At 41.0% G+C, this 27708-nt stretch overlaps 1 protein-coding gene and 1 long non-coding RNA gene across 8 annotated transcripts in view; one reads left to right on the forward strand and one right to left on the reverse strand.

The window, feature by feature from the left end:
* The window catches only part of LOC123800379 (uncharacterized), a 102569-nt gene extending 77943 nt beyond the window's left edge, over positions 1-24626 (forward strand). For 2 of the 3 annotated variants that reach the window (XR_015724774.1, XR_015724773.1), the window contains 2 exons: positions 21410-21680; positions 22987-24626. This is a non-coding gene — a long non-coding RNA (uncharacterized LOC123800379). Of the gene's footprint in view, positions 1-21409; positions 22066-22986 lie in introns of those variants that run through there. The other variant, XR_015724775.1, reaches the window with a different exon arrangement.
* ZNF239 (zinc finger protein 239) lies at positions 8009-26732 on the reverse strand. 5 transcript variants are annotated; one of them, XM_045810039.2, is made up of 4 exons: positions 26646-26731; positions 25727-25767; positions 19301-19427; positions 8009-10053 (listed from the first exon to the last, which is right to left on the reverse strand). In XM_045810039.2, the coding sequence occupies exon 4, from the start codon at positions 9793-9795 to the stop codon at positions 8578-8580; it is 1218 nt and encodes a 405-aa protein (XP_045665995.2). In that variant the 5' UTR covers positions 9796-10053; positions 19301-19427; positions 25727-25767; positions 26646-26731; the 3' UTR covers positions 8009-8577. The 5 variants fall into 5 exon arrangements, 4 of the variants coding, with proteins under 4 accessions (XP_045665995.2, XP_045665998.2, XP_045665997.2 ...); XM_045810042.2 differs by having other exon boundaries at positions 26667-26715; XR_006781898.2 differs by lacking the exon at positions 8009-10053 and adding an exon at positions 14731-18797 and having other exon boundaries at positions 26646-26732.
* Between the last annotated feature and the right edge of the window lie 976 nt (positions 26733-27708).

Consider the following 27708-nt stretch of genomic DNA (forward strand, 5'->3'; position numbering starts at 1 on the left):
CAACTTAGATTCTCACGGCGACGTAGGAGAGTTGCCGTTGCTCCACGTCCTCACGAAGGCAGGGATTGTCTGCCTTTTCATGTGAGCCACTGGGATGGATGTGGAGTTCTGCCTTGTGGGGTTTTTGTTTGTTTTGTTTTTTATTAAAGAAAGCTCTATGCCCAATACGGGCTTGATCTCACCACTCCGGGATTAGGGGTGCATGCTGTACCGACTAAGCCAGCCAGCCAGGTGCCGCTCGCTGCCTTGTGATTTTAATTGCATTTCCTTGATGGCTAATAAATTGGAATATTTTAACACGTGTTTATTGGCTCTTTGGATAGGCTTTTTTTGTGAAGTGCTTAAGTCTTTTGTTCATTTTTCTGTTGTGTTGCCAGCTTTTGTCTTATTAATTTATAGGTTTTTTTATATACTTTTTTTTTGAGGGGGTGGGCAGAGGGAGAGGGAGAGAGAATCTTAAGCAGGCTCCATGCCCAGTGTGGAGCTCATCACGGAGCCCATGATGGGGCTCGATCTCACAACCCTGAGATCATGATCTAAGCTGAAATCAAGGGTGTGATGCTTAACCGACTGAGCCACCCAGGAGCCCCAGTTATATTTATATATTCTTGATATAAGGTCTTTGTCAGATGTAAGTATTGCAGGTATCTTCATCCACCATGTTTGCCTTTTTACTTTTTTTTCTTTTTCTGTAAGATTTTATTTTAAGTAATTTCTACACCCAACGTGGGGCTGGAACTCACAACCCTGAGATCAAGAGTCGCATGTTCTACCAACTGAGCCAGCCAGGCGCCCTGCCTTTTTACTTTCTTAATAGTATTTTTTTTTGCACAGAAAATCTTAATGTGTTCCAATTTACCAGCTTTTTTCCCTTTGTGGTTAGAGTTTATTCACTGCTATTTCCTCAACTGCTAAGCCTAATATAGAGCGAGTGAATGGATGATTGAATGAACTAACGAAATTAGATGTATTAAAAATAGGGAGAGAAATAGGATGTTCATGGGGCGCCTGGGTGGCTCAGTTGTTAAGCGTCTGCCTTCAGCTCAGGACATGATCCCAGCTTTCTGGAATTGAGCCCAGGCATCAGGCTCCCTGCTCAGCAGGAAGCCTGCTTCTCCCTCTCACACTCCCCCTGCTTGTGTTCCCTCTCTAGCAGGCTGTCTCTCTCTCTCAGTCAAATAAATAAAATCTTAAAAAAAAAAAAAAAAAGAAGAAGAAGAAATAGGATGTTCAGGGAAGACAATGCCCCAGGAGGTGTCATTGAACAAAGGCCTGAGTAAAATGGAGTTCAAAAAGACTAAAAGAAGATGAAGACAAATCAAACTTTATTGAGTAAAAGGAGGAGTATTTCATCAGATTCCCCCAAATGAGGACGGAGTGGTAGACGTTCAAGAAGCATCAGAGGACTTTTACAAATCAAGATTTTAATTCTTACAAAGTCCTGAGACTCATGCAGTCTCAGAACTTTGGGAAGAAAACTCAGGAAAATGAGTTTCAGTGTTCACAGGAAAATAGCAAACAGTTGGTGGCTGTTCAGAGGAAAACTGAACAAAAATTGTGTGGGGAGAATGTTTTCCTAAGCTCAGAGAAACCCATGGTTAACATCTGTCTGATAGACAGTACCTAAGCCCAGTTTTCAACAGTAAAGCAATCTGCCAATACTGCCAATTAAGAGATCCTTTGAAAACAAAGCAGTTTTAATATTCCAAAATGATGTACACTAGTACTTCATAGAATAGACAAACCCATAGAAACGGAAAGTAGAATGTTGGTTGCTAGAGGCTGCGGGGAGGGGAGATAGAGAGCTGCATTTCAACAGGTATAAAGCTTCAGTTATGCAAGATAAATAAGTTGTAGAGATCTGCTGTCCAACATTGCGCCCACAGATAACAGTACCGTACTGTGCACCTACCAATTTGTTAAGACGGTAGATCTCATGTTAAGTGTTCATACACAATACAAAAAATAATGTGCACCGGTGTATGTGTATGCATGTGTATATTTCAATTAGTTTTATTAATTTAGATTTATACACCACGTAAAATTTATGTATGATAAAAATATACCCATTTTATGTAAATAGTTCAAAAAATGTACTCCTGTTATTGCCACCACAGCTGACTGAACGTTTTCCATCTGTGATGCCACTTGGCAGTCACCTCTATCCCACCCCCAACCACCACTGAGCTGTCTTCTCTCATAGATTTGTCTTTTCTAGAATTTCCTATACATTATGTAACATTTTAAATCTGATTTCTTTCATATATCATAATTCTTTTGAGATTCATTCTGTTGTATCAGTTTTTTTAATTGTTGTTTACTCATTCACCTGTTGATGGACACTTAGGTTGTTTCCAGTATGAATAGTATGCTTATTATGAGTAAACCTGCTATGAACATTCACAGAAAAGCTTTGGATGCCAATGTTTTCACTACTCTTGTAAACACCTAGGAGTGGTATTGCCAGCCTCTGTGATAAGTATATATCTCACTTTATAAGAACAGTTGAATTATTTTCCAAATGGTATTTTGTATTTCTGCCAGCAACTTACTCCATGTTCTTGCCAATACTTGGTATTATTATGTCTTTTAAATTTTAGCTATTCTAGGTGAGCAGTGGTATTTCATTGTGGTTTCAGTTTACACTTCTCTAATGATTAGTGATATTGAACATCCTTTCACGTGCTTACTGGCCATTGTCTTTTATTACTGGGTTGTAAGGGTTCTTTACAGATTTTGGATACAAGTCCTCCTTTATCAGATATATATTCTACAAATATTTTCTCCAGTCCATAGTTATTTTCTTCATATGAAATTTTAAAATTGAAGTCCAGTTTGCCAGTTTTTCCTTTTTATGGTTTGTATTTTTTCTTCTAGGCACTTTACGTTTTTTGTGTGTATGTTTACATTGTTCATTTCTCTTAGCTTCTGGTAGATGCTGTCCTTCCTCGGCGTCTCAGCTTACAGCTGCATAACTCCCGTGTCTCTGCTGTCACATGGCATTCTCCCTTCATGTGCCTGGGTTTCTGTGTCTCTTCTATTTGTCCTTAATGGTGTGCTCCGTCCCAACGCTCAGGCCCAGCTCAGTTGCCCCAAACCCAGTGCAGGCTGGTACACGGTGCCTGCTGAGACTTAGGGTGGCCCCCCTCCTTTTTCTTTTTACTGCCTTGTTGCACTGGCTACATCTGGGACTATGTTGGCTAGAAGAGGGGAGTAGACACCTTTGCGTTCTTCTCAGTTTTAGGAGGAAACTGCTTTTTATTTTACTGTTAAGTCTGTCACATGCAGGTTCTTCCATAGACACCCTTTAGTAAATTGAGGATGGTCCCTTTAATTCTTTATCAATTTTGAGTTTCTAATCATGAATGAGCATTGATTTTGTTTTCAAATACTTTTCTACATTTTAAAAAAGATACAGGTTTTCTTTTTTAGATGTCAGTATGATTAAATACATTGATTCTGAATGCTAACGCAAATTTGGATTTCTAGAATAAACTCTATGATGTATTACCATCTTTTATATGTAGCAGTTTCAACTTGCTATTTTTTAGAAGAATTTTTGCATCTGTTTGAGAGAGATGTGGATGTATGATTTTCTTTTCTTGTGAGGTCTTTTTCTGGCTTTGGTATGTGGGCAATGTTGGCTCATAAATGAGTTGTAAAGTGTTTCTTCCTAGAAGAGTTTGTGTAGAATTGTTAATATGTCTCCCTTAAATGTTTGGTAGAATTCATTTGTACCATCTGGTCCTGTACTTTTTCTGTGTGGGAAGGTTGTCAGCTACAAATTCAACTATTAGGGCTATTCTTGTTTTCTTTTTCTTATTTTTTAAAATATTTTTACTTATCTATTTAAGGATTTTATTTGAGAGAGAGAGAGAGAAAGAAAGCATGAGTGGGGGTGGAGGGGCTGTGAGAGAGGGAGAGGACTCCTTGCTGAGCAGGGAGCCTGATACCAACCTGTCCCAGGACCCCGAGATCATGACTTGAGCCAGAGGCAGACACTTAACCGACTGAGCCACCCAGGCACCCCTTCTTGAGTGAGCTTTGGTAGTTTGTGCCTTTCAAGGACTTTTTACATTTCACTGAAGTTGTTGAATTTATTGGCATAAAGTTAAAATTCCCATACCAATTTAGCTAGATCCAACAATTTCAATATATTCATTCAGTTCAAAATGCTTTCAGACTCGATTGGGCACATTCAGGGTGGTATGGGCATACACTAGTTCAAAATATTTTCTTAAGAAAACATTTTATTTATTTGAGAGAGAGAGAGGGAGAAGCAGACTCCCCACTGAGTAGGGAGCCCGACACGGGGCTCAAGCCCAGGACCCTGGAATCATGACCTGAACAGACGCTTCACCAACTGAGCCACCCAGGTGCCCTAGTTCAAAATATTTTCAAATTTTCCTTTTTACCTCTTTAATTCAGGGCTTATTTAGGAAGGTGATTTAACTTCCAAATATTTGGGGATTCTTCAGATATCTTCCTGTTAGTGATTTCTAATTTAATTCTGTTCTGGTCATAGAACATACTTTGTATAGTTTCCATTCTTTTAAATCATTTGGAACTTGTTTTACAGCCCATAATATGTATACCAGAAAATAATGCATATTATGCTGTTGTTGGGTGGTGGTCTATGTCATTTAATCAAGTTAGTTGATAGTATTATATACCTTTTTTAAAATTAAAGATTTTATATATTTGAGAGAGAGAGAGAGACAGTGAGAGAGAGCAGGAGTGGGGAGGAGAGGGAGAAGCAGTCTCCCCATGATCAGGGAGCCTGACACAGGGCTCGATCCCAGGACCCTGCGACCATGATCCCAGCTGAAAGTAGATGCTTAACCGACTGAGCCACCCAGGTGCCTCAATAATATTATATACTCTTTACTGATCTTCTATTTGTATTATCACTTAAGTATTGAAATACCTATACTTGAAAATTTGCCTATATTTATTTCAATTTTATTAGTTTTTTTTTTTTTTTTTTAAAGTAGGCTCCACACCCAACATGGGGCTTGAACTCACAACCTGGAATTGAGAGTTGCATGCTCCATCAACTGAGCCAACCAGGTGCCCCTTAACTTTCAGTTTATATTTCATGCATTTTGAAGCTCTAAGAGTAATGGAGCTAGAGGACAACCGTTTTACTGTTGGATTCTCAAATGCCAGAAATACAGAGGTCTCTCCCTGGGGGCCGTTCAATTTCTGCAGAAAAGAAACTTCCCATCTCTTGCTAAAGGTAAATCTCTGGTTGGGAAGTGCACAGGGGTTGGGGAGAAGGACATGTGTGTATGGGGTTAAGTGAATGTTCCATATACAACTGGTCATTAATTTCACTGCTTTCCCTTCATGTCTCACTCCTGTCTTCTACAGTATTAAGCATTTCTGAGTCTGGAGCCAAACTGGCTCCTTGTTCTTACCTTTACATGCAAGCACTATAAATGGTGCCCACTTCTGCTCTAATACAATAGCCATTTCCTTCCATCTTTCATATTTTTGAAATTCCTTGTTTGTTGTGGTCTTTCTCCTATTCTTTTTATTGCTGTGGTTTTAAAAATGTAAAAAAAATATTTATTTTAGCATTTTAATGCTGTCCAGAGAGAGGTTTAACCAAAAGCAAATTTCTAGTCCTTTCTCTGCTAGTCATTTTGCTTAGCTGACCAAACACTGGCATGATTTCTGTAGCCCTTGCTGATCAATTGCCACATGCTCCTATCTATTAGCTTTTCCCAGGTCTACCTCTTGAACCTACTTGTTCTCAACCGCTCTCAGGTACCAATCCAGTGCCAGTTTTACTCTCACAACTACGTAAAGCGTGTTGCTTTGAACTCCGCTTTCATTATCTAGGGGTCAGCCTTGTACCTCATGACCAGTTATGACCCTTTCTTATCAATGATGTACAATGAGAAAGGCATGGGAGCTTCCATATTTCTTTCTATCCCCTAACTCTGGCTATCAGGGTAGAGGGTAGGAAGAATTAAAAGATTAGGGGTGCCTAGCTGGCTCAGTTGGTAGAGCATGCAACTCTTGATTCTGAGGTTGTGAGTTTGAGCCCCACAGTTGGTGTAGAGATTACTGAAAGTAAAATCTTGAAAAAAAAGAATTAAGCATATCCATTAGTATTTTAAGATATTAAACAATTCTTACAGAAAGGAAACAGCACTCCCTGAATAGATATGATAAATTTTAAGAATTGTAAAGTCTCAAGTACTCAACAAATAATCTGTGAGCTATATCTTTTGCTTAAATTAGTGACAGAATTATCAATTGGATATAATTGATGATTACTGAGAATATCCAAAGGTCTTTGTTCAAATCAAGTACTTGTAAACTATCAAGCCCAGGGCAACCCTTGAACTCTGAAAAAAAATTTTTTCAACAATCCTAAAACATTTTTTTCTTTTTTTTTCATTTCACATTTCTGAAATTGGGTATATCTTAGCAAGTGCTTTCTTTTTCACAATCAATGGTTTCTTAGGATCTGATGAAATGTGATATATCCTATTGTACCTCCTGCATTTTCATGTACAAGTTCTTCTTTTCCACAAACTTCCTTCCCATAATCAGTGAAATGCTTCCCAAGGACTCTGATCATATTACAGTTGTATTAAGGAAGGTGATGCTTAAAAGAAAATAGTAAAAGCTAAACATAGTTAAAAACATTGATAGTGAAAGTTATGTATATAAAGAAATTTGGAAAAACAGGCTATTTTATAATCACCTGAGATCTGAACTTCAGACCTTCCCCCAGCCTCATTACACGCAGGTTCTTGTGATCTCATGTGGCTCCATATCCCGGTGAGATCCTATACATCAGGAAATTAGAAGATGTATGTGACAAAAACGTCAAATCCAAAACAGATAGTCAGGTATGATCCATGAGGTAAGAGGAATTGAGAGGCACTCATTACTCTAGAGATGGCGAAACAGAAGCACATCATTTGCGATACTGCCTTAGGGTATCCAGTCACCACCCTCTTCATCCACATGGAATGCTTGCCCAGGGATGGAGTCATATATTCTGGAATTATCTCTTAAAGAAAGGCAAATGTCTTAATCTCTCTTCTTCATTCCTTAATAGAAATTAGCTGTTTCCCCAAAATTAATGTATACTTTCCCTGTCATCCATGTCCAGGTAACTGCTTCAGGTTACGCTGGTCAGGATATATCAGTTACAACCCCACCTTCCCAAGCTAATAAATAAATGAGGCATCCATATTTTCCCCACCATTTTTCATATGTGGATACTAGTTATTGGTGAAAAACTGGAATATTGACCACTGCGTAGCCGCCTAAGAAATGCTTGAGGAATCATCAACCATCAGTTAGAAAATGAGGGCTGCTATCAGCTCCTCATTGTATAGTAAATGCCAATTTAGTTATGTATGCAATCACTTTTCTACTTTCAACTGTTGCTTGAGCTTCTTCTATCAACTTCTAGGGGATGAATCTCTAACTTGGTGAGGTGGCCTAGCTTCACACCCCAAGTGAATTATATGTGACACAGTGCATATTTTAAGGCTGATCATCCTGAACATACTCTCCAAATATGCCTTAAAATGTTTTCATATAGCTATTTCTATACAAAGTACTTTCAGCCAAATATAAAAATAATTTTATAAATAAGTTGCATGTCTATAATGAGGCCTAAAGAGGCTGGGGATGCTGTGAAAACAAAGGCTTTTGGGGTACATCAAATATTGAAACAAGAGATAAACCCAAAGAGAAAAATATTAGAAACTTTCTCTCCTAACTTGTTTTGTATAGTGTAGAAGAAAATTAAGGAAATGAAGTTATTGAGGAATTAAATACATTTAAATATATTTCAACTTCATTTGCTATGTTTCAACAAGGTGTACGTACCCTACTTGGCTTTAGTTTGGCAGCAGAGGGGTCATCTGAAGTGGTGGAATCTGGAAAAACTCCAATAGGCCAGCTGCACCCAGAAAAAGGAACTACTTATGTTCCTGAGCACCTGCCTTGAAGGGAGAGGGGAAGTGGGTTCAGCATCCTATAGTGTATGGGGTATACCACACAAGTAGCTCTTTTCCATCTCCTTGTTGTGTGGCCACAGACCGTCGTATATTTTGCAATAAACACAACAGATTTCACGCCCATAATATCTCCAACCACTCCCTCACCCAAAACGAACATGTGCAATCATAGTTTAGAGAGGGCTAATCAGGGCTGGAAGGACATATGAAAAACACAAGGCACAAGATTTGAAGAGAAACCAGAGTTTCATTTTCTCAAAGAATATGAACAAAGGGAAACATGTTCTGCTTACACAAATATAAAGTTCTTGCACTTAAAAAAGCTGGGTAGGACATATAGTTGTAATAACACTGGCTTAACTGCAAAATACAGACATTTCACTGTACCCATATGAGGAACGAGAACAATCAATTTGTTGTATAGCATAACAAAGAGCTTGGTACTTAAAATACTTTAAATGAATGAATGATTTTCAGTGAGGGAACATAAATGAGTAACTTTTACTATCTCTCCTGAGAATATTAAAGGAAGAATGATGTTAAAAATATTTGTCTTTACAGTATGAGCATATGACTGAAGACCTTATTTAATGGGATCTTTCCTATGAACCCGCTGGTGGATATGGAGGTTGGAGCTCTGGCTGAAGCCCTTCCCACACTTGCTGCACTCATAGGGCTTCTCTCCAGTATGCACTCTCTGATGGATGAGGAGTTTTGAGCTCTGGCTAAATCCCTTCCCACACTTGCCACAGTGATAGGGCTTCTCTCCAGTGTGGACTCTGAGATGGATGCGGAGATCAGAGCTCTGGCTGAAGCCCTTCCCACACTCATAGCACTGGAAAGGCTTCTCGCCTGTGTGTATGCAGCGGTGAATGTGAAGGTTCGAACTCTGACTGAAACCCTTCCCACACTCCCCACACTTGTAGGGCCTCTCCCCAGTGTGAACTCGTTGGTGGATGTGCAGGTTGGAGCGCTGACTGAAACTCATACCACACTCCCCACACTCATAGGGCTTCTCACCAGTGTGCACTCGCTGGTGGATATGCAGTTTGGAGCTCTGACTAAAGCCCTTTCCACACTTGTCACATTTATAAGGCTTCTCGCCTGTATGGACTGCATGATGAATGAGCAGACTTGAACTCCTTGTGAAGCCTTTCCCACACTTGTCACACTTATAGGGTTTCTCATCCGTGTGGACTGCTTGATGGATGAGGAGACTGGAGCTCCTCGTGAAGCCCTTCCCACACTGCTCACATTTGTAGGGCTTTTCTTCTGTGTGGTGTCTTTGATGAAGTAGTAGTTCTGCGTGCTCACTGAAGTCCTTACCACACTGACTACATCTGTGTAATTTCTCTGCAGTGTGGATTTTTGCACATGGAAGACCATCTGAGCTGTTGTTACGTCTCTTTCCAAGGTTGTAATAGTTACAGGGTTTCTCCTCTGTATGAGCTCTCTGATGACGACTGACCCCTTGTGATTTCCAACCACAAATGTCTTTGCAGCTACAGTCAAAGAGATCCAAAGACTCTTTCAATTGGCCATGCTGGCAATTTGCCTCACCACTGACCAATGGTGAGACCAGTTCTGTTACGTCAGACATAAGTTTAATTTGAAGGTTCTCTGAACAATGGTCCATGGGAGGACTTTCTCCCTGCAAGACTTTTCTCTCAGTGCTTTCTGCAGTTACAAATAGACTTTTGCTTTTCTGAGGATCCTGGAGCTCATTTTTACAAAACGTCACTGAGGAGTCCTGTGTGGCCATTTGGCTTGGGACTTTCAAAGACAAATATTCATTTGCCATATTTTTGTAATCATCACTTTGAAGAGTTACCACACGACTCTTGTTTCTGGAAATGTAGAAGATGCTTCTCCCTACTTCTGATAAGGGGAAAAATCTAGTTCAGGATTTCTGTACACTTCTCCTGGAAGATTCAGAATATAATACTCTGTTATTGTACTGGCCGTATCTCCTAAAATTAGCCAGCAGAAAAGCCCCTACGTAATAGATCCCTAAGTACTTTCTCTTGAAGATTCTCCATAGAATTTTCATTCAAGTCTCCTAGGGAACAAAGAGAATTCAATGATAAGAACACACAAAGAGTAGATTTCAAGATTTTGTTTTTTTAAAAAGATTTTATTTATTTGTCAGAGAGAGAGAGAGCGAGCACAAGTAGGGGGAGAAGCAGGTTCCCCGCTGAGCAGGGAGCCTGATGCAGGACTTGATGCCAGGACTCTGGGATCATGACCTGAGCCGAAGGCAGACGCTTAACCGACTGAGCCACCCAGGCATGCCAGATTTCAAGATATGTGAACTGGAATGTCTAATGCCTGAAGATTTAATAACTAGGAAGAAGTTCAGCCTTGTCCTTATAGTCATGTCCTTGGGGTTAATATTGGAAAGAGAAAACTTAGCTGTACAAGACATCTTAGCTTGTACAAGAAATCTTTTCTTGGCTTTTAAGCACAGCCAATAAAAGTGTTCTTCCTCTACCCTGCAGAGGCTATGAATCCCACGTCATTGTCACAAATAACATTTCATTCCACTTCATTTTAATTAAATTTGAATTTAATTGGTAACCCACTTTAATAGGTGCTGGGGATACAAAGAAGAAAATAGAAATTCTTTTGCTAAACAAGCTAGAGCCTACTGGGAAGAAAAACCCCAAATCAACAGTGGTGACATTGTAAGTGCAACAGATGCATGCACAACCAGTCATGGGAGCACAGTGTAGGGGCGTTTGACCCGAATCTTGGGGAAGATTTCTGGGAACAAATGTAAGGGAGAGAAAAAATGAAAATATAGAGAAAATATGACATGCTCAGGAAAACTATATGCAACTGCTTGTGGAGGAAATAAACAGGTGACAGTGGTGAAGAATGTGCCCTGGAGAAGAAAGCAGGAGCCAGAACAAAGGGCTTGGTGCGTACTACTAAGGATTTAGGTCTACAACTCTCAGGGATTTAAAATTTAAGGACTTCAGTGGGGAGTGAAATGCCTGACTTTGTGATTATAAATACCATCAGAAATAAGATTTTAGGTAGAGAAACAACTGCAAAATGATAAGGATGGTTATGAAGAGAAAGGGAGAGATTCATTCTAAATCATGTGAAGACTGGCTAAACTTGGAAGGGAGACACCCAGAACGATCCTCAGTTCCTTGCTTGAGTGATCAGGTATGAGGGTGTAAATGGTAAGACAGGCTGGAGTTGGGGAGAGGGGACCAATAAACACAAACTTTGCCTTGCTTAATTTGTGGTGCTGGTGGAACATTCTTGAATTGTTTAGTAATATGGGTCTAGAACTCTGAGAGAAAACTATGTTAGGAATGCAGATTTTAGACTTACTAGTATGTATGTCAGTCAGAACAATTAGAGTGAATATCTTAATATTACATTGAGATGACAAAAAAGAAGTCCACAATAGTCTTTGAAAAATAGAAAGTTTGCTATCAGCAGAATAAAAATGTTGAGGAACTCCTAAATGATAAAGAGCAGATGAATGAGAAATGGAGAAACTAGAAAAAAAACCCCAAGCGCACAGCTCAAATCACATACAGAAGGGTTCCAAAAAGACTAAGAGATCTTTTTTTTTTTTTTAAGATTTTATTTATTCATTTGACAGAGAGAGACAGCCAGCAAGAGAGGGAACGCAAGCAGGGGGAGTGGGAGAGGAAGAAGCAGTCTCCCAGCAGATCCCAGGACCCTGGGATCATGCCCTGAGCCGAAGGCAGATGCTTAATGACTGAGCCACCCAGGCGCCCCAAGACTAAGAGATCTTCTCAACAAGTCCCAGAAATTCAAATTCCAAACTCAGAACCAACAATTATAAAGTAAGAGAGGTTGATGTTGGAAACAGGTTTATTTATTTATTTTTAAAGATTTTATTTATTTATTTGACAGAGATAGAGACAGCCAACGAGAGAGGGAACACAAGCAGGGGGAGTGGGAGAGGAAGAAGCAGGCTCATAGCGGAGGAGCCTGATGTGGGGCTCGATCCCACAATGCCAGGATCACGCCCTGAGCCGAAGGCAGACGCTTAACCACTGTGCCACCCAGGCGCCCCATAGAAACAGGTTTATTAATTCACATTACGCCTTTCTTTCTTTCTCTCCCTCTCTTCCTTCCTTTCCTATTCATTCATTCATTCATTCATTCATTCATTCATTCATTCATGTAATCTCTACAGCCATCGTGGGGCTCAAACTCATGACCCTGAGATCAAGAGTTGCATGCTTTTTTTTTTTTTTTTTAGGATTTTATTTATTGATTTGACAGAGAGAGAGACAGCCAGAGAGAGAGGGAACACAAGCAGGGGGAGTGGGAGAGGAAGAAGCAGGTTCCCAGCAGAGGAGCCTGATGCGGGGCTCGATCCCATAACGCTGGGATCACGCCCTGAGCCGAAGGCAGATGCTTAATGACTGAGCCACCCAGGCGCCCCTGCGTGCTCTTCCAACTGAGCCAGCCAGGTGCCCCTCACGTTAGGCATTTCTAATGGCTGGACTAGTTGTTGCCATTAGCAGCAACACTCTCCCAAACACCTTCTTCCCTACAAAAAATGAAATGATGGCTAAGGGTAGTGGCCCCACATAAAGCCTCAAGAACAAAATAAATGGTCTGCCAAAGAAAGGCTCCTAATGGTATTATTTGGGCTGGAGAGAGTAGCAGAAGTTGAGGTAATATTGAACCTGCACAATGACATGGTTGATTAAAGTACAAAAAGCAGCAAGTGACCTCCACATTTGCCCAGGATAAAGGCTCAAGGTAACTCCTGAAGTGGGATTTCTGACAAGGGAGATACCTCAGAGCTGGAGATTGAGAAGCAGGGGATGTCCCAGGTAACTTACTAGACTGAAAAGGCAACATCAAAAAGGTGGTTGTAGAACCCTCCATGTGAATTCTTAGAGCCACTGCAAGCCCAACCAGCAGAAGCACCCTCTATAAGGACAGCATGCTGGACCAAAGAGGGTCAAGCATCAGCTGAGGACATATATATAATCAGGACGAAAAATAATCAGAATTCTTTCAAATTAATAAAAGGACCGAAAAGGATGACAATCGTAATAACTAAGACCTACCATGCCCATTTGAAGCACTCAGGCACTAGTTGCACAATCTCATGTAAGAGGAACTCCTAGGACACCCATTCTACACATGAGGAAAGCCAAGGTTGAAGAAGTTAAGTAACTTGTGTCATAGCTACTATCAGGGAGGCTGATCTTAAGGTCTGCAATCTAGATGGGTCGAGTAGCAAAATTAACACATGGTTAAGTTGGAAGACTGAGGGGTCCTCCTAGAATGTGGGGTAAAAGGACAGACAGATGGAAAGATAAAAGTAAAAGCCCATATTGTAGGAGTTCCACGAATATAGTGAAAACAAAACGAAGGGAGAGAAATGATCAAAGCAGTAATAGATAAAAATGTTTCTTAGAATTCATAATTTAGGGCTCACTGAATGCTTTTAGTTGTATGGGAAACATCTAAGATTTCAAGGAAAAAAAAAATCCCAGAAAATGCTAAAAGTATCCAGACAGAAAAGGCAGGTTGTGTGCAAATAAATGAGAATGATATTGACACTGAACTAACAATCAGCAATATTGGATACCTGAAGACCATCAAGCAGTATCTTCCAATTTTGGAGAAAAAGTGATTGTGGAAAAGATGGTACATGATACAAAAAATAGCAGTGAGCAAAGAAGTCAATAAAACAATGAAGTTGAATCAATTGTTGCTACATGAAAGAAAAGAGTAATAATTAACCAAATTAACCCAAATGCTATAAAACAGTGGGGATGAAAACCACCCCAAATACAATATATTTTAAAAAGCAAGCATTAGGGGCGCCTGGGTGGCTCAGTCGTTAAGCGTCTGCCTTTGGCTCAGGGCATGATCCCGGCCCCACATCAGGCTCCTCTGCTGGAAGCCTGCTTCTTCCTCTCCCACTCCCCCTGTTTGTGTTCCCTCTCGCTGGCTGTCTCTCTCTCTGTCAAATAAATAAATAAAATCTTAAAAATAAAATAAAATAAAAAAAGCAAGAATTAGCTTTAGGAAAGGAAAAAAAAAAAGGAACTGTAATCCTAGTGCACTAGTTGACCCTAAGGGAACAAGAGTTACAAGGTCAAAGCAATGTAAGCATTAATCACTGAAGTGACCTGGACATAAAATCTTGGGAGGATGGGCATGTTGGGGGAAATAATGTATAAGAGCTAAATCCTCATCTATGATGTAAAAAAGTCAGTACAGAATATAAAATATTGATCAACTGAAAAACAGCAGTATATTATAATAAGCTCAAACTGTACTGAGGTACCATTTTCCACCTGTTACAGTGCTAAACACCCAAAGCCTGAAGACACACTGCTTGTGAGTGTAAATTCGTATCACCCCCCAAGGACATTTTGACAATTATCTATTAAAATCATTAATGTATACACTCAGCATTCCAGCTTGAGGGCTTTATTCTTCAGATTTTCAGGCAGAGCTGTGAAATGATACTTGCACAAGATTTACTCCCTGCAAATGGCTTCTTTTTTTTTTTTTTTTTTTATTTTAAAGATTTTATTTATTCGACAGTGATAGAGACAGCCAGCGAGAGAGGGAACACAAGCAGGGGGAGTGGGAGAGGAAGAAGCAGGCTCATAGCGGAAGAGCCTGATGTGGGGCTCGATCCCATAACGCCGGGATCACGCCCTGAGCCAAAGGCAGACGCTTAACCGCTGTGCCACCCAGGTGCCCCTGCAAATGGCTTCTGACAGCAAATGACCTAACCTGGTAGAGAGGAGTTAGGGACACGAAGGAAGGCTTACACTGCGCATCTTTTTATTTTTGTAGTATAACTTTAATAATTTAAAAACATTTAGTACATTTGGGAATTTGGTTTTCTTTGCTGCTCATGCATATTATTTTCTTTTCCCACAATGTTCAAAATTTTCATTGTACATTTTTTTCCAACTTTATTTGGGTATACTGACAAGTAACACTGTGTACCTTTTATGCCTTTTTTTTTTTTTTAAACCACGTGAATGTATTTGTTCCTTAAAAAAAAAAAGTAGCAGGGCACCCTGGAGGCTCAGTCGGTTAAGCATTTGACTTCGGCTCAGGTTATGATCTCAGGGTTCTGGGACCGAGCTCCATGTCAGGCTCTGCACTCAGCAGGGAGTCTGCTTCTCCCTCTGCCCCTCCCCCTGCTCATGCTCTCTCTCAAATAAAGTCCTAAAAAAAATAAGTAGCTGCATAAATGTGTTATTTGGAAATATGAAGGCAAATACAATAAGGAATAGCTGAAAGGATTAAAACCGAGTGACTATGAAAAGCCACGCTGTGGCATAAAGAGCAGCAGAGCAGGGAGACTGGCTTTTATAATAAGCCTTTCAATACAATTTGCTTTACCTAGGTGAATGTTCACAAAGTTTAAAAGTAATGGCAAAAAGAAAAAGGAAAAAGGAAAACAGTGCAGTTTGGAACAGTTAAGTCATGTGCCAGGCCAACGTTATTAAATGATCAAAGGACACTGCCTCAACATCCTTGCTGTACAACACACTGCAGAAATGGCAGGTCTGTGAAAATCTGTGGGGGAGACGTTGTATTAATGGTAGGTTTTATAAATAGTTATGAAACTTTCTGATATTAGTTTTTAAAAAATATTCAAAATATTATGAAGAATGAATATTTAATGTTAGAAGAAAACGCTGATGTCAATGAGAAAAGGGGTCCTTTTACAGTATTTATGTCCTAACAGAGATCTCTAAGACATACTGCATAAGATTGCCAGTTGAAAAATACACACGGTATAAGCTCATAAAATTTTAACACATATATTTTTAATATACACATCTGTATATGGAGTACATAAAAAAAGACACAAACTATTATTAGTGATATCATTTCATTATACTTCTGTGTTCTTTGATTCTTTGAGATTTTTTGTATATTACTTACATTAAAAAATGTTGGACAACCACATTCAACTTTTTACTAATTAAAAATGCAAACCTAGCGCCAAGCTTGAAACTGGAAGCACATACTCTACTTCATTTTTGCCCCTCTGCAAACCACTTTTTACACAGTAGTCCCACTGATACTGGGTAAATCAGGTCATATCACCCGTTTGTCCACTGGCTTCCCACTGAACTTATCATGAATTCACACTTTTTACCAGTGCCTTCAATGGCACAAATGAGCTAGGCCCTGCCCACCATGTCTTCCCTCTCTGTTCTTTCCAGGTGCCCCCAGTATTCTCACCATGCTCCTTCCAGGTCTCAGGTCTTCCCTTGTACTATTCTCTCTGCTTGGAATATTCTTACCCTAAACAGTCACCTGTTTCATGCCTATTAAGCCTTTAGATCTCAGTTGAAATGTCATGTCAGAACCCTTCCCCGAAACTTTCAACAATACATATATTATCACTCTTGTCCCATCCCAGGCCTTCATTCACTTGGGCACACTATTCTATCCTTCACAGGACTTAGCAATTTATAATGATATATTGTGTTTACTTAATGCCTCTTTGACAAGACTGTAAGAAATATTTCTTCTTTGCTGAACTCCAGAGTAGTCAATTCTTAAATCTTGACTATGTATACCCAGCATAGGAAGTATTAAATACATTGCTTTCCCTCCAGAAACTGGGCTGGAAACAAGGAAAATGAATCAGATTTGCAGATCCAATGGTTAACATAAAAGCATACAAAAAAATATCCAATCAGGTCTGATGAGACTGTGAGATATAAAGTGAAAGTTCTGAGAAGGGGGTCAAGTGGAAGGAGTGGTCAAAGGTTTCACACCAGACTTTGAATAAAATCTTAAAGGACAAAATTAATAAGGAACCAGAGCATGATAATCATCAAAGATTCCAGAGAAAGCCAGGCAGGGAGTTTTGAGGCTCTAAACCAGCAACTAAAGGTAATTCCAGGTTTTTATGCAAAGAGTGACACGATAAATGATATGTTAGGGGAGATAAGTCTGCTTGCAACATCTAACTTGAGCCTGCAGAATGATGTCAATAATCTGTCTCATTATTACCACTGTTAGCATTAAGTGGACCTATTTTAGAGTGCTATCTGTGGGACTTGAGTGTTAATGAATTTAAAAGAATTTAAAGTCAAAAAAGAATTGATGAGAGAATTACAGATGCTGGGGATGGCTAGGGACAAACTTAATAATGACTTATTTTGAATCTAGGGGGCTGATAGAATGTTAATACTGGCAAAAGTGGGAATATGAGAAGTTAAAACAGGAAAATAACTTAGAAAATTCTCAATACACTGAATGTGAAGTGACACTAGATATTCAAGTGTAGATAGTCCATAGTCAAGAAAGTACATAGGAACAGAGTTTCATATGAGGATAGGAAATAAAGACATTAGGGTTATCACAGTAGAAAGGCTGGTTGAGGCCATTTATGTGTGTGCTAGCTCTTTGAGGGAGGCAGACAAGTGTACAGATACAGTGTACATTCTCAACAGGGGCACTACTGACACCAAGGGGGTGATAACAAAAAAAAAAAGGCTGAGAAACACTGAAAGATGGTGATCTAAAGGCAAAGGGCCTTTTAGGATTTCCAAAGTTAGAGGAAAGACAGAGAAGGCAGTGAACATGCAGAGAAAAGAAATAGGAGAAAGGCCAGAGGGAACAAGAAAACAATGACTTCATACATATCAAAAATTTTGAGGGTTAAGGTGAACACTATCAAAGCTATCAGAAGAATTGATAATAGTAAATCTCGAAGAAAAATTAAAAAAGGAAAAGCTCTGAAAGGGACAGAAATTTAATAGTGACCTCCAGGTGAGCAATTCTGGTACAAAGAGAACACAGGCATTAGGTTTACATAAAGGAAACGGCAACATGGGCTCTCACTACTTACAGGGACCAATTCACTCTGTGGTGCTTGCCTTACCTCCCAGGTGCAGCTGAAAACAATGGTTCGAGAGCCACAGTTACGAGGGAAGAGAACCAGGTGGATAGAGGCAGGAAAAGGCCCTGAAAGGCACCATTACAGGCTACTTCTTTTCCATGGTTTTTGTACAATGTCCATTTTTACTACAAAATGGCAATTTCACATGGTTTAACCTAGTAGGTATATATGTATCTTACATCTAATTAAAAATTCTTGATCATTTTTTAAAAAAAGATTTTATTTATTTATTTGACAGAGAAAGAGAGCACAAGCAGAGGGAGAGGGAGAAGCAGGCTCTCTGCTTGGTAGGGAGCCGGATGCGGGGCTTGATCCCAGGACCCTGGGATCATGACCTGAGCTGAAGGCAGATGCCCAACTGAATGAGCCACCCAGGAGCCCCATATCATTATATTTTTTAATGCGTACACATTCTTCTCTTGTATATTCCACTATAATTTGTATAACCAACACCCTGTGATACATTTGGTGAATAATTTCTTCACTATTTCAAGTAATTCTATAATGACTTATCTTTCTCCACAATTTCCAGCTGGAGTTACTGATTATTTCCTTATGATACCTAAAAATAAATTATTACATCAAAAATGTTTAATGCTCTTTGATTCAAGCAATCAAAATGTTTTTGAGAAAAACTGTGTCAATTATACTCGTAACTTTCTCCATGGTATGAAATTTTGTCTCATCGCAAGTATTGTCTGATATTCAGAAGGGGAGATGGATGAATCCCTGACTGGAAAGGAAAGAAGCAATGGAAACTAGATACTGTAGGGTGGGGATATTTAATGAAAATAAAGTCCAAGCAAAGACGGTAAAAGGCCAATGTGGGGAAAATGTGGGAAAAGATGAGTACCAATAAGAAGGTCAGCGTGAATGGGAAAGACCACAACCATCTGAAAAGGAAGAGGAGGAATAAGTGAACAAAGGTCTATCAGTTTGTGGAAAGCATCCTTTTGATGCCCTGCCTTTCTCCACAGACTTCAGAGAGAACTCAGAATATTTCAAAAGTGACTCCTCTTTCATGTATTAGCCTGGGCTTGTAATTTGCCATGCTGCCTAGCTGATTTCTTTGGAGTTCATTCTCCATTTTATAATGATCTTCACCCTGCTCTGAGAGATTACATCTGGGTAACAGAGGGATCGGGTTAACTGTGTGGAAAGCAAAATCAGTCCCAAGAGATGGTTTTATAAGGAATATGGTTTCTAAGACGACTCAGTAAAAGCTACATTCTCCAATTCTTAAGCCAAATTCTTTGGCTGCTTAAAATAATCAGAAACATCCTTTGTGCTAAAAGGAAACTTTGATTCCTAAACCACAATCCCTGGGGCCCCATCACTATTTAGAACCAAAGAAACAAAGAGTCCAGTCGGCAGGTGTCCAGGCTCATGTTCTTACCTACGGAGACCAACTGGCTGTAGTTCTCCAGCATCACAGCTCGGTGCAGCTTCCTCTGAGTGGGGTCCCGGCAGCCCCGCTCCTCCTCAGTGAAGCCCCCAGAGACATCCTTGAATGTTACTAGTTCCTAAAACATTAAACACATTCCTCCTCAACTGACAACTGTTTGCACAAATGCCCTGGAAGGAATACGGGGCTGGTAGTACTGGACAAGGTGAGAAAGGGACAGAAGAAGTGTACAGTGCAGGCAGCTGAGTCATCTAAGTCAAGTTTTATTGGAACAGCTTTCCTTTCTCACCTGCTTTGCTACTTCTATCCAAATTCTTCCCCTCCTGCTCACAACTCACTCAAGATCAAGCCGTCCAGTTACTGAATCTTTCCTTGTCACTGTCATTTCATGGTCATTGCTGAGTTGTCCTTTCCACCTCATTCCTACCATTATTCTAACAACCCCAACACTCAAGAGAACAATTTGCTGAATGCTCAAACCTCACATTTCTTAATTTCTTTACAGTGCTAATCATCTCTCATTTCTTCACACTCAAAAACCATGACCAGAGCCATTTCACTATGTGGACCACTCTGCTTTTGAAATATTGATCTCTTAATATCCTACTCCTTAAAAACACCTTCCTGATCTTCTTGCTCTTCCTCTTCCATCACACCTGCTTTATCAAGACCACCACCCTCAACTCTTCCTCTTTTTTCCCTCCCAGCCAAAGTATACTTCTGCTCTCAAGTTTTCCCTAGTCCTATCAATCATACATTCTTTCTTGTTCTAAACTAAGTAGCTGAACATTCCTGGAAAAAAGAAAACAGCATACACACACACAAACCATAAGATACTCTCCTTAGGTATTCCCAGATATTTACTTCCAGCCCTGTTTCTCCTCACCTCCAGGCTCCAAATCTCTACCTAACGCCTGCACTTGGATGTCTAGGAGGCACTTAACATTTAACAGGCCCCAACGGAATCTCCATCAGTATCTGCTCTTCCCTAGGGGTCCCCACTTTAGTAAATGGCCACACAACCCACCCAATTGCTGAAGCCAGTCTTAGAAGTCATTTTGAGTCTCTCCTCTCTTCCTTACATTTTATCCATCACCAAGTCCTACCTCTAAAATGTATCAGAATCTATCCACTTCTCTCCACCTTGCAGTTATGGTTACAAGCCTCAGCCATCATGAAGTTCCAACTGTACCAACCTCCCAATTTGTCTCTCTGCTTCCACGCTTGCTCCCCAACACAATGAATTTTCCACATACTAGCCAAGATGATCTTTTAAAACATACCACATCAGGCATGAAACCCTCCAAAGGCTTTGCAATGGACATCAGGTAAAATCCAGACCCTTCACCTTGGCCTGCAAGGTTTTACAGACTGGGATCCTGTCATTTCTCCAACCTCAGCCCGAATCACCCTTCCTACGTGTCAAACTCAGGCCCGGTGACCTTGCAGGTCCTTGACAATATCAAACCCATCCCAACTTAGGGCCTTTGCACTGGCTGTCCCCTCTGCCCAGAACGTTCCTTTCCCATATCTTCACACGCCTGGTTCCTCATCATTCAGGTGTCAGCTAAATTGCTACTCCTCAGAGAAGCATTTCCTTGACTGTTTAATCCACAGTGGCACCCAGAAACTATCACTTCTTCTTGTTTTAATTTCTTTGTGCTACTTATGTCTTATCCCATTTTCTTATTTGTTCATTTGCTTTCTTATTTAACTGTCTCTCCCCACTAAGATATATATTCCTTAAAAACAGAGAGATGTTTGATCCTTGCATCCCCAAGGCCTCAAGCAATGCCTGGCATATAATAGGCATATAATAAATAGGTGTTTATTTAGTAACTTCACAGTGACTCTGGTTCCTTCCAGGGTTCTGTTGATGGAGCAACACTTCTCAAACTACCTCTGGTGAAGGACCAGTTTATTTTTAAAAGTTTCTAATATGTTAGACTTTTGTCAGATATTTTTGCAAAATACAATAAAAAAGAGTTACTAAAAATAAAAACCCAGATGTATAAAATACCAATGCCATTTAAAAAATATTAGATTCAACAGACATAATATTTTCAAACACTCTTAGTTTCTCTCCTTATGCCTTTGCAGACTGGTAACAAGCAGTCTGTGGACTGGCATCAGCCTTTGGGCCACACCCTGAAAAGCAGAATGACAGAATACACACAGAATGACCGAGAACCAAGTGAAGCCAAAGAAGCAGCTCAACTCTGGGCCAGGGAAGTACCCAATCACCTTCAGAACTCCGACACCTCAGGCCTGAGGCTGAAGGGGCACTACCCAAGTGCTCCTCAGGAAACTGAAGAAAACCAGGCTGCCTGCAGGAATGACAGCACCACCCTACTTTTCACCAGTGGAGAAGGTAATGATGAGAGAAGGTGGCAGTTTCCTCCCAAGCTCTCTTCTCAAGGTCATGGGTCTCTACTGTGTCTGAGGAGAAAGATATGAGATTGGGCTCAAGAAGCCTCCAAGTCCAGTGGCACCTGGGTGGCTGTTGGTTAAGCGTCCAACTCTTGATATCGGCTCAGGTCCTGGGATTGAGACCCGTGTTGGGCTCCAAGCTCAGTGGGGAGTCTGCTTGAGGATTCTCTTCTTCTGCCTCTACCCCCGCATATACTCTCTCTCTTCCCTCTCTAAAATAAATAAATGTTAAAAAAAAAAAAAAAAGCCTGCAAGTCCCTGCACAAAGGTGGGAGAGAGAAGGGACAGAAGTAGAGGTTGCTGCCTCAGGGAGCCATACACACACACATTAAGACAACAGCGCCTGGGGTACATCAAGCAGTAGAATTAGCCACTGCTTTCAATCAGACTTTCTCCTCAACCTCAGAGAACAAGGTTTCTTTCTGTCCAAGGCTAACCTCTCCCAATGCATTCTAGCTCCAATCCTTTTCTTCCTTCTGAAATTCAAGTCCGTCAATTATCTTTTTTCCCCTTCATTTCTTATCCATTTTTCCACTCAGTCATCTGGATGGTCTAAGACTCCTACCCAACCTCAATAATATTCAAACCACTTCAGATCTTGTCAACTCATCTTCCAAATCTCCCTCCAAATCTCCCTCCAAAGTGTTACCTCTTCTTTATTTTCACTGCCACTGTCCTAGATAAGGCCCTCATTTCTTACCAAGACCACAGTAACTTCTTACCAAGTCTTTAAAATACAAGTTTTGTCATCTTTCAATCCACAGACTGAAAGACAGTCATTAATTTTTTAAGATCTCACAGACAAAGTGGTGGGGAGAATTCCATGCCAAGAATGGAAAGAGCATATATATATATATATATATATTTTTTTTTTTTTTTTCTTTCTGAAAGGATATATTGATGGATAACTCTGCAGTAGATTGAAGATTCTTGGATAAGAAATGGTAGGACAGTGGGCCAAATGAAAGGATTCAGTGTGACAAAGGAAAAGGGAAAGAAAATAGTGGTTCTGCTAAAGACAAAGCCGGGAATGAAGGAATCTGAATAATGAAGAGTCGTTCCCATCCCCGCCCCCACCCCTCCCCCAGCTATCAATGGAGCTAATAAGTTACACCCAAGGTGGACTCAGTATCCTGAAGGCCAACCAAAGGGGAAGGTCATGCGACTAGTAGTTTCCTGTTCCCACCCAAGAAATGTCAAACTCTTTAAAACTACATATATCATATGGCTTTCCACTTCCTTTCCAGAGTCCACCCTCGCTGGATCCAACAATTTACTTAGAGGCAGGAAACAGTAATGCTGAAGTCTGGAGGTGGACAAGAGCTGTTGCCACACTGGATTACCTGAAGTCAACCAAATGTCATGCTGTAGTCTAGAATAGCCCTTTACATGCTGCTTCTGTCTTGATTTGTATTTCTCCCATCCATTTTGCAACTCCTTCTAGTTTCAGGACAATCAACAACTGCCTTTCTGAAGCATGAAGATAAGTTAAATGCCTCCTCCTCCAAGATGTCATAGTATTTTTCACATCTCTCTACCAAAGCTATAAAATCTGTCTTCCAAATTGGCTACAAGATTCTAAAGGATAAGGGCCATGTTCTTTTAATCTTTAAATCCCCAGCCAACTAGCTCAACTGACTAGGAATCTAAATGATATCTATATTACGTTATATATACATATAAATATATGTAAATTATATATAAATATATATAAAATATAATATTTATAAATTTATAAATTCAAGTTAAATGAATAATGAAAAGATACAAGTAAAACTGAACTTCAAGATCATCAAAGGAAACTCTTAATTTTACAGATGAGAAAACCAAGGCTCGTGATAGTGAACTGACTTACTCAAGGTCATAAAGGGAAGGGTTAAATTGGGACTCCTGCCTTTCAGCAGACTCAAGGACAATGTCTGGTACATAAGAGAACACTCAGTAAGTATCGGTGGAATGAAGTCCTTTCTTTAAAATCAAGTTATGAACATATGCCAGAATCTCAAAATTTCACTGTATTAGCAATCCCCAACTTCGTGATAAATTCTCTTCATTAGGGACCAGGTAGAGGAAAAGGAAGGAAAATACAGAAAGCATAGGGTCTTATTCACATTTATTTCCCCTGAAGCCCTCAATTTGTTTTCAAGGCACCGAGATGGCATTCTCAGGACCTTGAGGCAGGTCCTCAAGGCAGCTTCTAAACCGATTTTTATAAGAGCTCGTGTTCTCTTCCTATGTATATAAGAACTGTATTTGCCAAGCAAAAAGATGGTCTTGCTGGTAGTGGTGTTAAGAAACAATTATTTCTTCCTTAAAATCCAGCCTGATATTTCATTCAAGTAACTTCTGGTGCAACTGACCTGTTTAGTTATGGAGAGGGAACAGCATGGAGTTGGAAGACATGGGGTTTCCTTCTGACTCTGCTGCCCTACAACAAAGGATTTCCCTTAAGCCTTCTCAAGAATTAGAGCTTTCCTCGGTAAAATGCCAGCACCAAGGCAGAGAGGAGGCTTGCTGATCCCTTCCATTTCAAACATTCTATGATTCTAAGTGTCAATCTTGAAGTAACTTTCTAGGAATGGTTTTATAGAGACAAATGAGTAATCAGTTTCTTAAAAAGTGCTAATCGGTAATTTAACAATTTATTGTACCAATTAAACATGTAGATATGTTGGAAAAGGGAATGAAGCAGTCAGCGCATAAAAGACGAATGACCCATCTTACCTACCTTAATGATGCTCACATCGAGTATGTACAGAAATATCTCACAATTATTCCAACAAATCTTTGGATGTACAAAGGCCCATGGGATTAAAAAAATAAAGTGAAATTCTCCTTTTAGTAGGTTTGGGGTTGGGGGGAGTGCCTATGACTTTTTTTTTAATTTTTATTTTTTAAAGATTTTATTTATTTATTTGACAGAGATAGAGACAGCCAGTGAGAGAGGGAACAGAAGCAGGGGGAGTGGGAGAGGAAGAAGCAGGCTCATAGCAGAGGAGCCTGATGTGGGGCTCGATCCCGTAACGCCGGGATCATGCCCTGAGCCGAAGAAGACGCTTAACTGCTGTGCCACCCAGGCGCCCCCATGACTCTTAATTCTTAAAAAAACACCCCAGGTAACCCTGATGAATATCCTGGTTAAGAAGCATTTCTGGGGGGGCGCCTGGGTGGCACAGCGGTTAAGCGTCTGCCTTCAGCTCAGGGCGTGATCCCGCCGTTGTGGGATCGAGCCCCACGTCAGGCTCCTCTGCTATGAGCCTGCTTCTTCCTCTCCCACTCCCCCTGCTTGTGTTCCCTCTCTCGCTGGACGTCTCTATCTCTGTCAAATAAATAAACAAAATCTTAAAAAAAAAAAAAAAAAAAAGCATTTCTGGGAGTGATTTAGTAACTACTGTGCTGGCATTTAACAAATTTTTTAATGTTTAGTAAATGGTTATTGTTAATATGTGTATTTTATTTTTTTCACACATGGAATCTGCTCATGAAGAAAAGCTCCATAATTTATAACTCTGTTTGTTTTCCTGAGATCACTGAATACTGGCCAGAGCATGTGATAACTGAATAACTTTCAACGTGAGTGAAATGTCTTGGCAGGAAAAGGGTGACTTTGAGAGAGGATCAGGCAAAGATGCTGTGTGGAGTCTTTCAATCGAATAGCTGAGTGCTCTGGGGAGTGGGCCAAGTTCATGGAGGGAGGGTGATTCAGTGAGAAAGGATGTGGAATTTAAAGTAAGCAACCACCGGTGCAGACTCTGGCAACACCATTCGATAGCTACATGTCCTCAGTATAGTAATGTTCTTACTCCCGTATTTATAAAATGTTAATGTCTCACACTGAAGTCTGACAATAAAAAGAATGTAACAAACACAGGACCTGACACCAGACAGGCACTCAACTAATGCTGATGTTCTTCCTTTGTTCCAAGCAAGAAAGATTATGTTCATTCTCAGAGAGATGGCATTTTCAGAGAAGAAACCCCAACTCACCTGGAACTTGGTCATTTCCTCCTCTCAGGAAGGACAGAGTCCTGGAAAGGTAGAGTTAGAGAAGAGAAAGAGAAAAAGCCATGAAAATCAAGTCCACCTTGCCAGATACAGACTAGCCAGTCCAGCAAGACTGTAGGAAAAAAGTTACTCTGCTCCTGCTAACCCCTTTTCAGTCAATCCTTCACACACCCTCTCCTGAGACGCCTTCCTAGTCTCCCCAGGCTGCACCTCCCTCGCCTCTCCACAGGTTTTTGGATTAAACAGGCCAAGCCTCCCCGCCAAACCCACGAGGGTGAATAAATTCCGCTGCCCCCAGCCACACTAAGATGTCTATTTCCTCAGGGTTTCTGATTTCTGCTCTAAAGTTCGAGGACGACCAGTAGGAGCTATCGGCTTGGATGCTTTGCCTCAGAATGGACTTTGACTCCCTGAGGCGCTTTCCCCGACCTGCCTCATTTCTGGGGTGAGAGGACAGTGCTGTGGGGACAGAAACCTCGGTCCCTCAAAGAGGCCCCTCTCGGTCGCCTAACGTCCACCGAAAACCGTGGAATAAGGCCAGTCACCGGCACAGAAATGGCCCGTGCGGCCAAGTACGAAGGCTCCAGGCCGGCCGAAGCCAGAGCTCAGCTGGGCGAAAGATGGGCCCCTCGGAGCCTCAGCCACTTCAGAGCTGGGGGGCCGCTCAGAATCAGGAGATCACAGTCAGGGCCCGCGGACAGAGCTGCGGCCGCGACGCCCGGACGCACGTGCGACACCGGGCCGCACCTCCTCTAGGTCGCGCGCCCTCCCACAGTGCCCAACCGGGCTTCCGAGTCTCAGCGGCCCTGCACCTCCCCCGAGGCACTCCCACATCCCCACATCTCAGCCACCGGACGCCTCTCTATCCGCTGCGCTTGCTGTCCGGTCCTGCGCGTCTCACCTCCCACGTGGAATCCAATACCTGGAAGAGCAGGGCTCCCAACACTGACCCGCGCCCCCGCCTAAGGCTCGGAACTACAAGTCCCAGAAAACTGGGGGATGGCCACGCCCACTTCCGGCGCTCGCTTCCGGCGCGAGTCCGAGCTTCGCGGACCGTGGCGCTGAGGGCGGGTTCCTGGCTCTGGCGTCTGCGTGTTGTTCGCAGTTCTTTGAGGTTAGAGACTAATTCGTTTAAGTTCCCTTACTTTTTTTTTTTTTTTTGGTTTTTGTCTTTTTTGTTTTGTTACAAACGCCTAAGAATTATTTTAGGAATACCCATTAAAGGGCTTTTAATTTTGCTGAAGTGCTACTGGCGTGAAAGGAACCTAAATATCACCTGTAATTTTATCATTACCTTTAAAAATATTCTGAAACGGTATATGCTACTCGGCATCACCACCATCTCGGGTCCAAAGTTCATGCATTTGGTAAACATGAGGGCCTCCTATGTTCCAGGAACTTAAAAATCGCTGTGGATATTTAACTTTAGTGAGACAAGCAATACTTATAAATGGTATAGTGTGTTATAAAGTGATAATGTGTTACGGAAAAAGTAGAGCTGAGTTGGGGGATTAAGGGGTGCTGGTGTGTGGGTGTGTGTTGGGATATGCTTTGCAGCTTTAGATAGGGGTTATTGGAGCGAAGATACTGAGATGAGGTGATCGGTCTCGCGACATTCAGAACTCTTTCCTAAATGTACACAGACAACTGTTTATGCACACACGTATACTTTTTAAACAGCAATGGGTCATGCCATATATATGGGCCTATAGTTTGCTTTTAAAAATTCGATAGTACTTAACTGTGTATCATAAATTTACCAGAGAAACAAACCCTGCCTTCTTGAGACCCTTTTAATTGTTACAGCCTTCAAGCGGAGGGCACCAAATTCTCCCAGGCTGCACCTTCATTACCTTCAGCCCTCCCTGAGGGGCACAGGACCACTCCCAACTCTCCCTAGTACCTTCCCTTCAGATTTATTCTGGAAGTTAACTGTTGCCTGGACCTTTCCTATGTATCTTCCC

Source organism: Ursus americanus, chromosome 6 (assembly GCF_024610735.1).
Source record: "Ursus americanus isolate L20-20 chromosome 6, mUrsAme1.1.p, whole genome shotgun sequence".
NCBI classification, from domain to species: domain Eukaryota; kingdom Metazoa; phylum Chordata; class Mammalia; order Carnivora; family Ursidae; genus Ursus; species Ursus americanus.

Bases quoted from the DNA above. Each gene is read 5' to 3' on its own strand.
- ZNF239 (XM_045810041.2), bottom strand. From the start codon at position 9,795: ATGGCAAATGAATATTTGTCTTTGAAAGTCCCAAGCCAAATGGCCACA.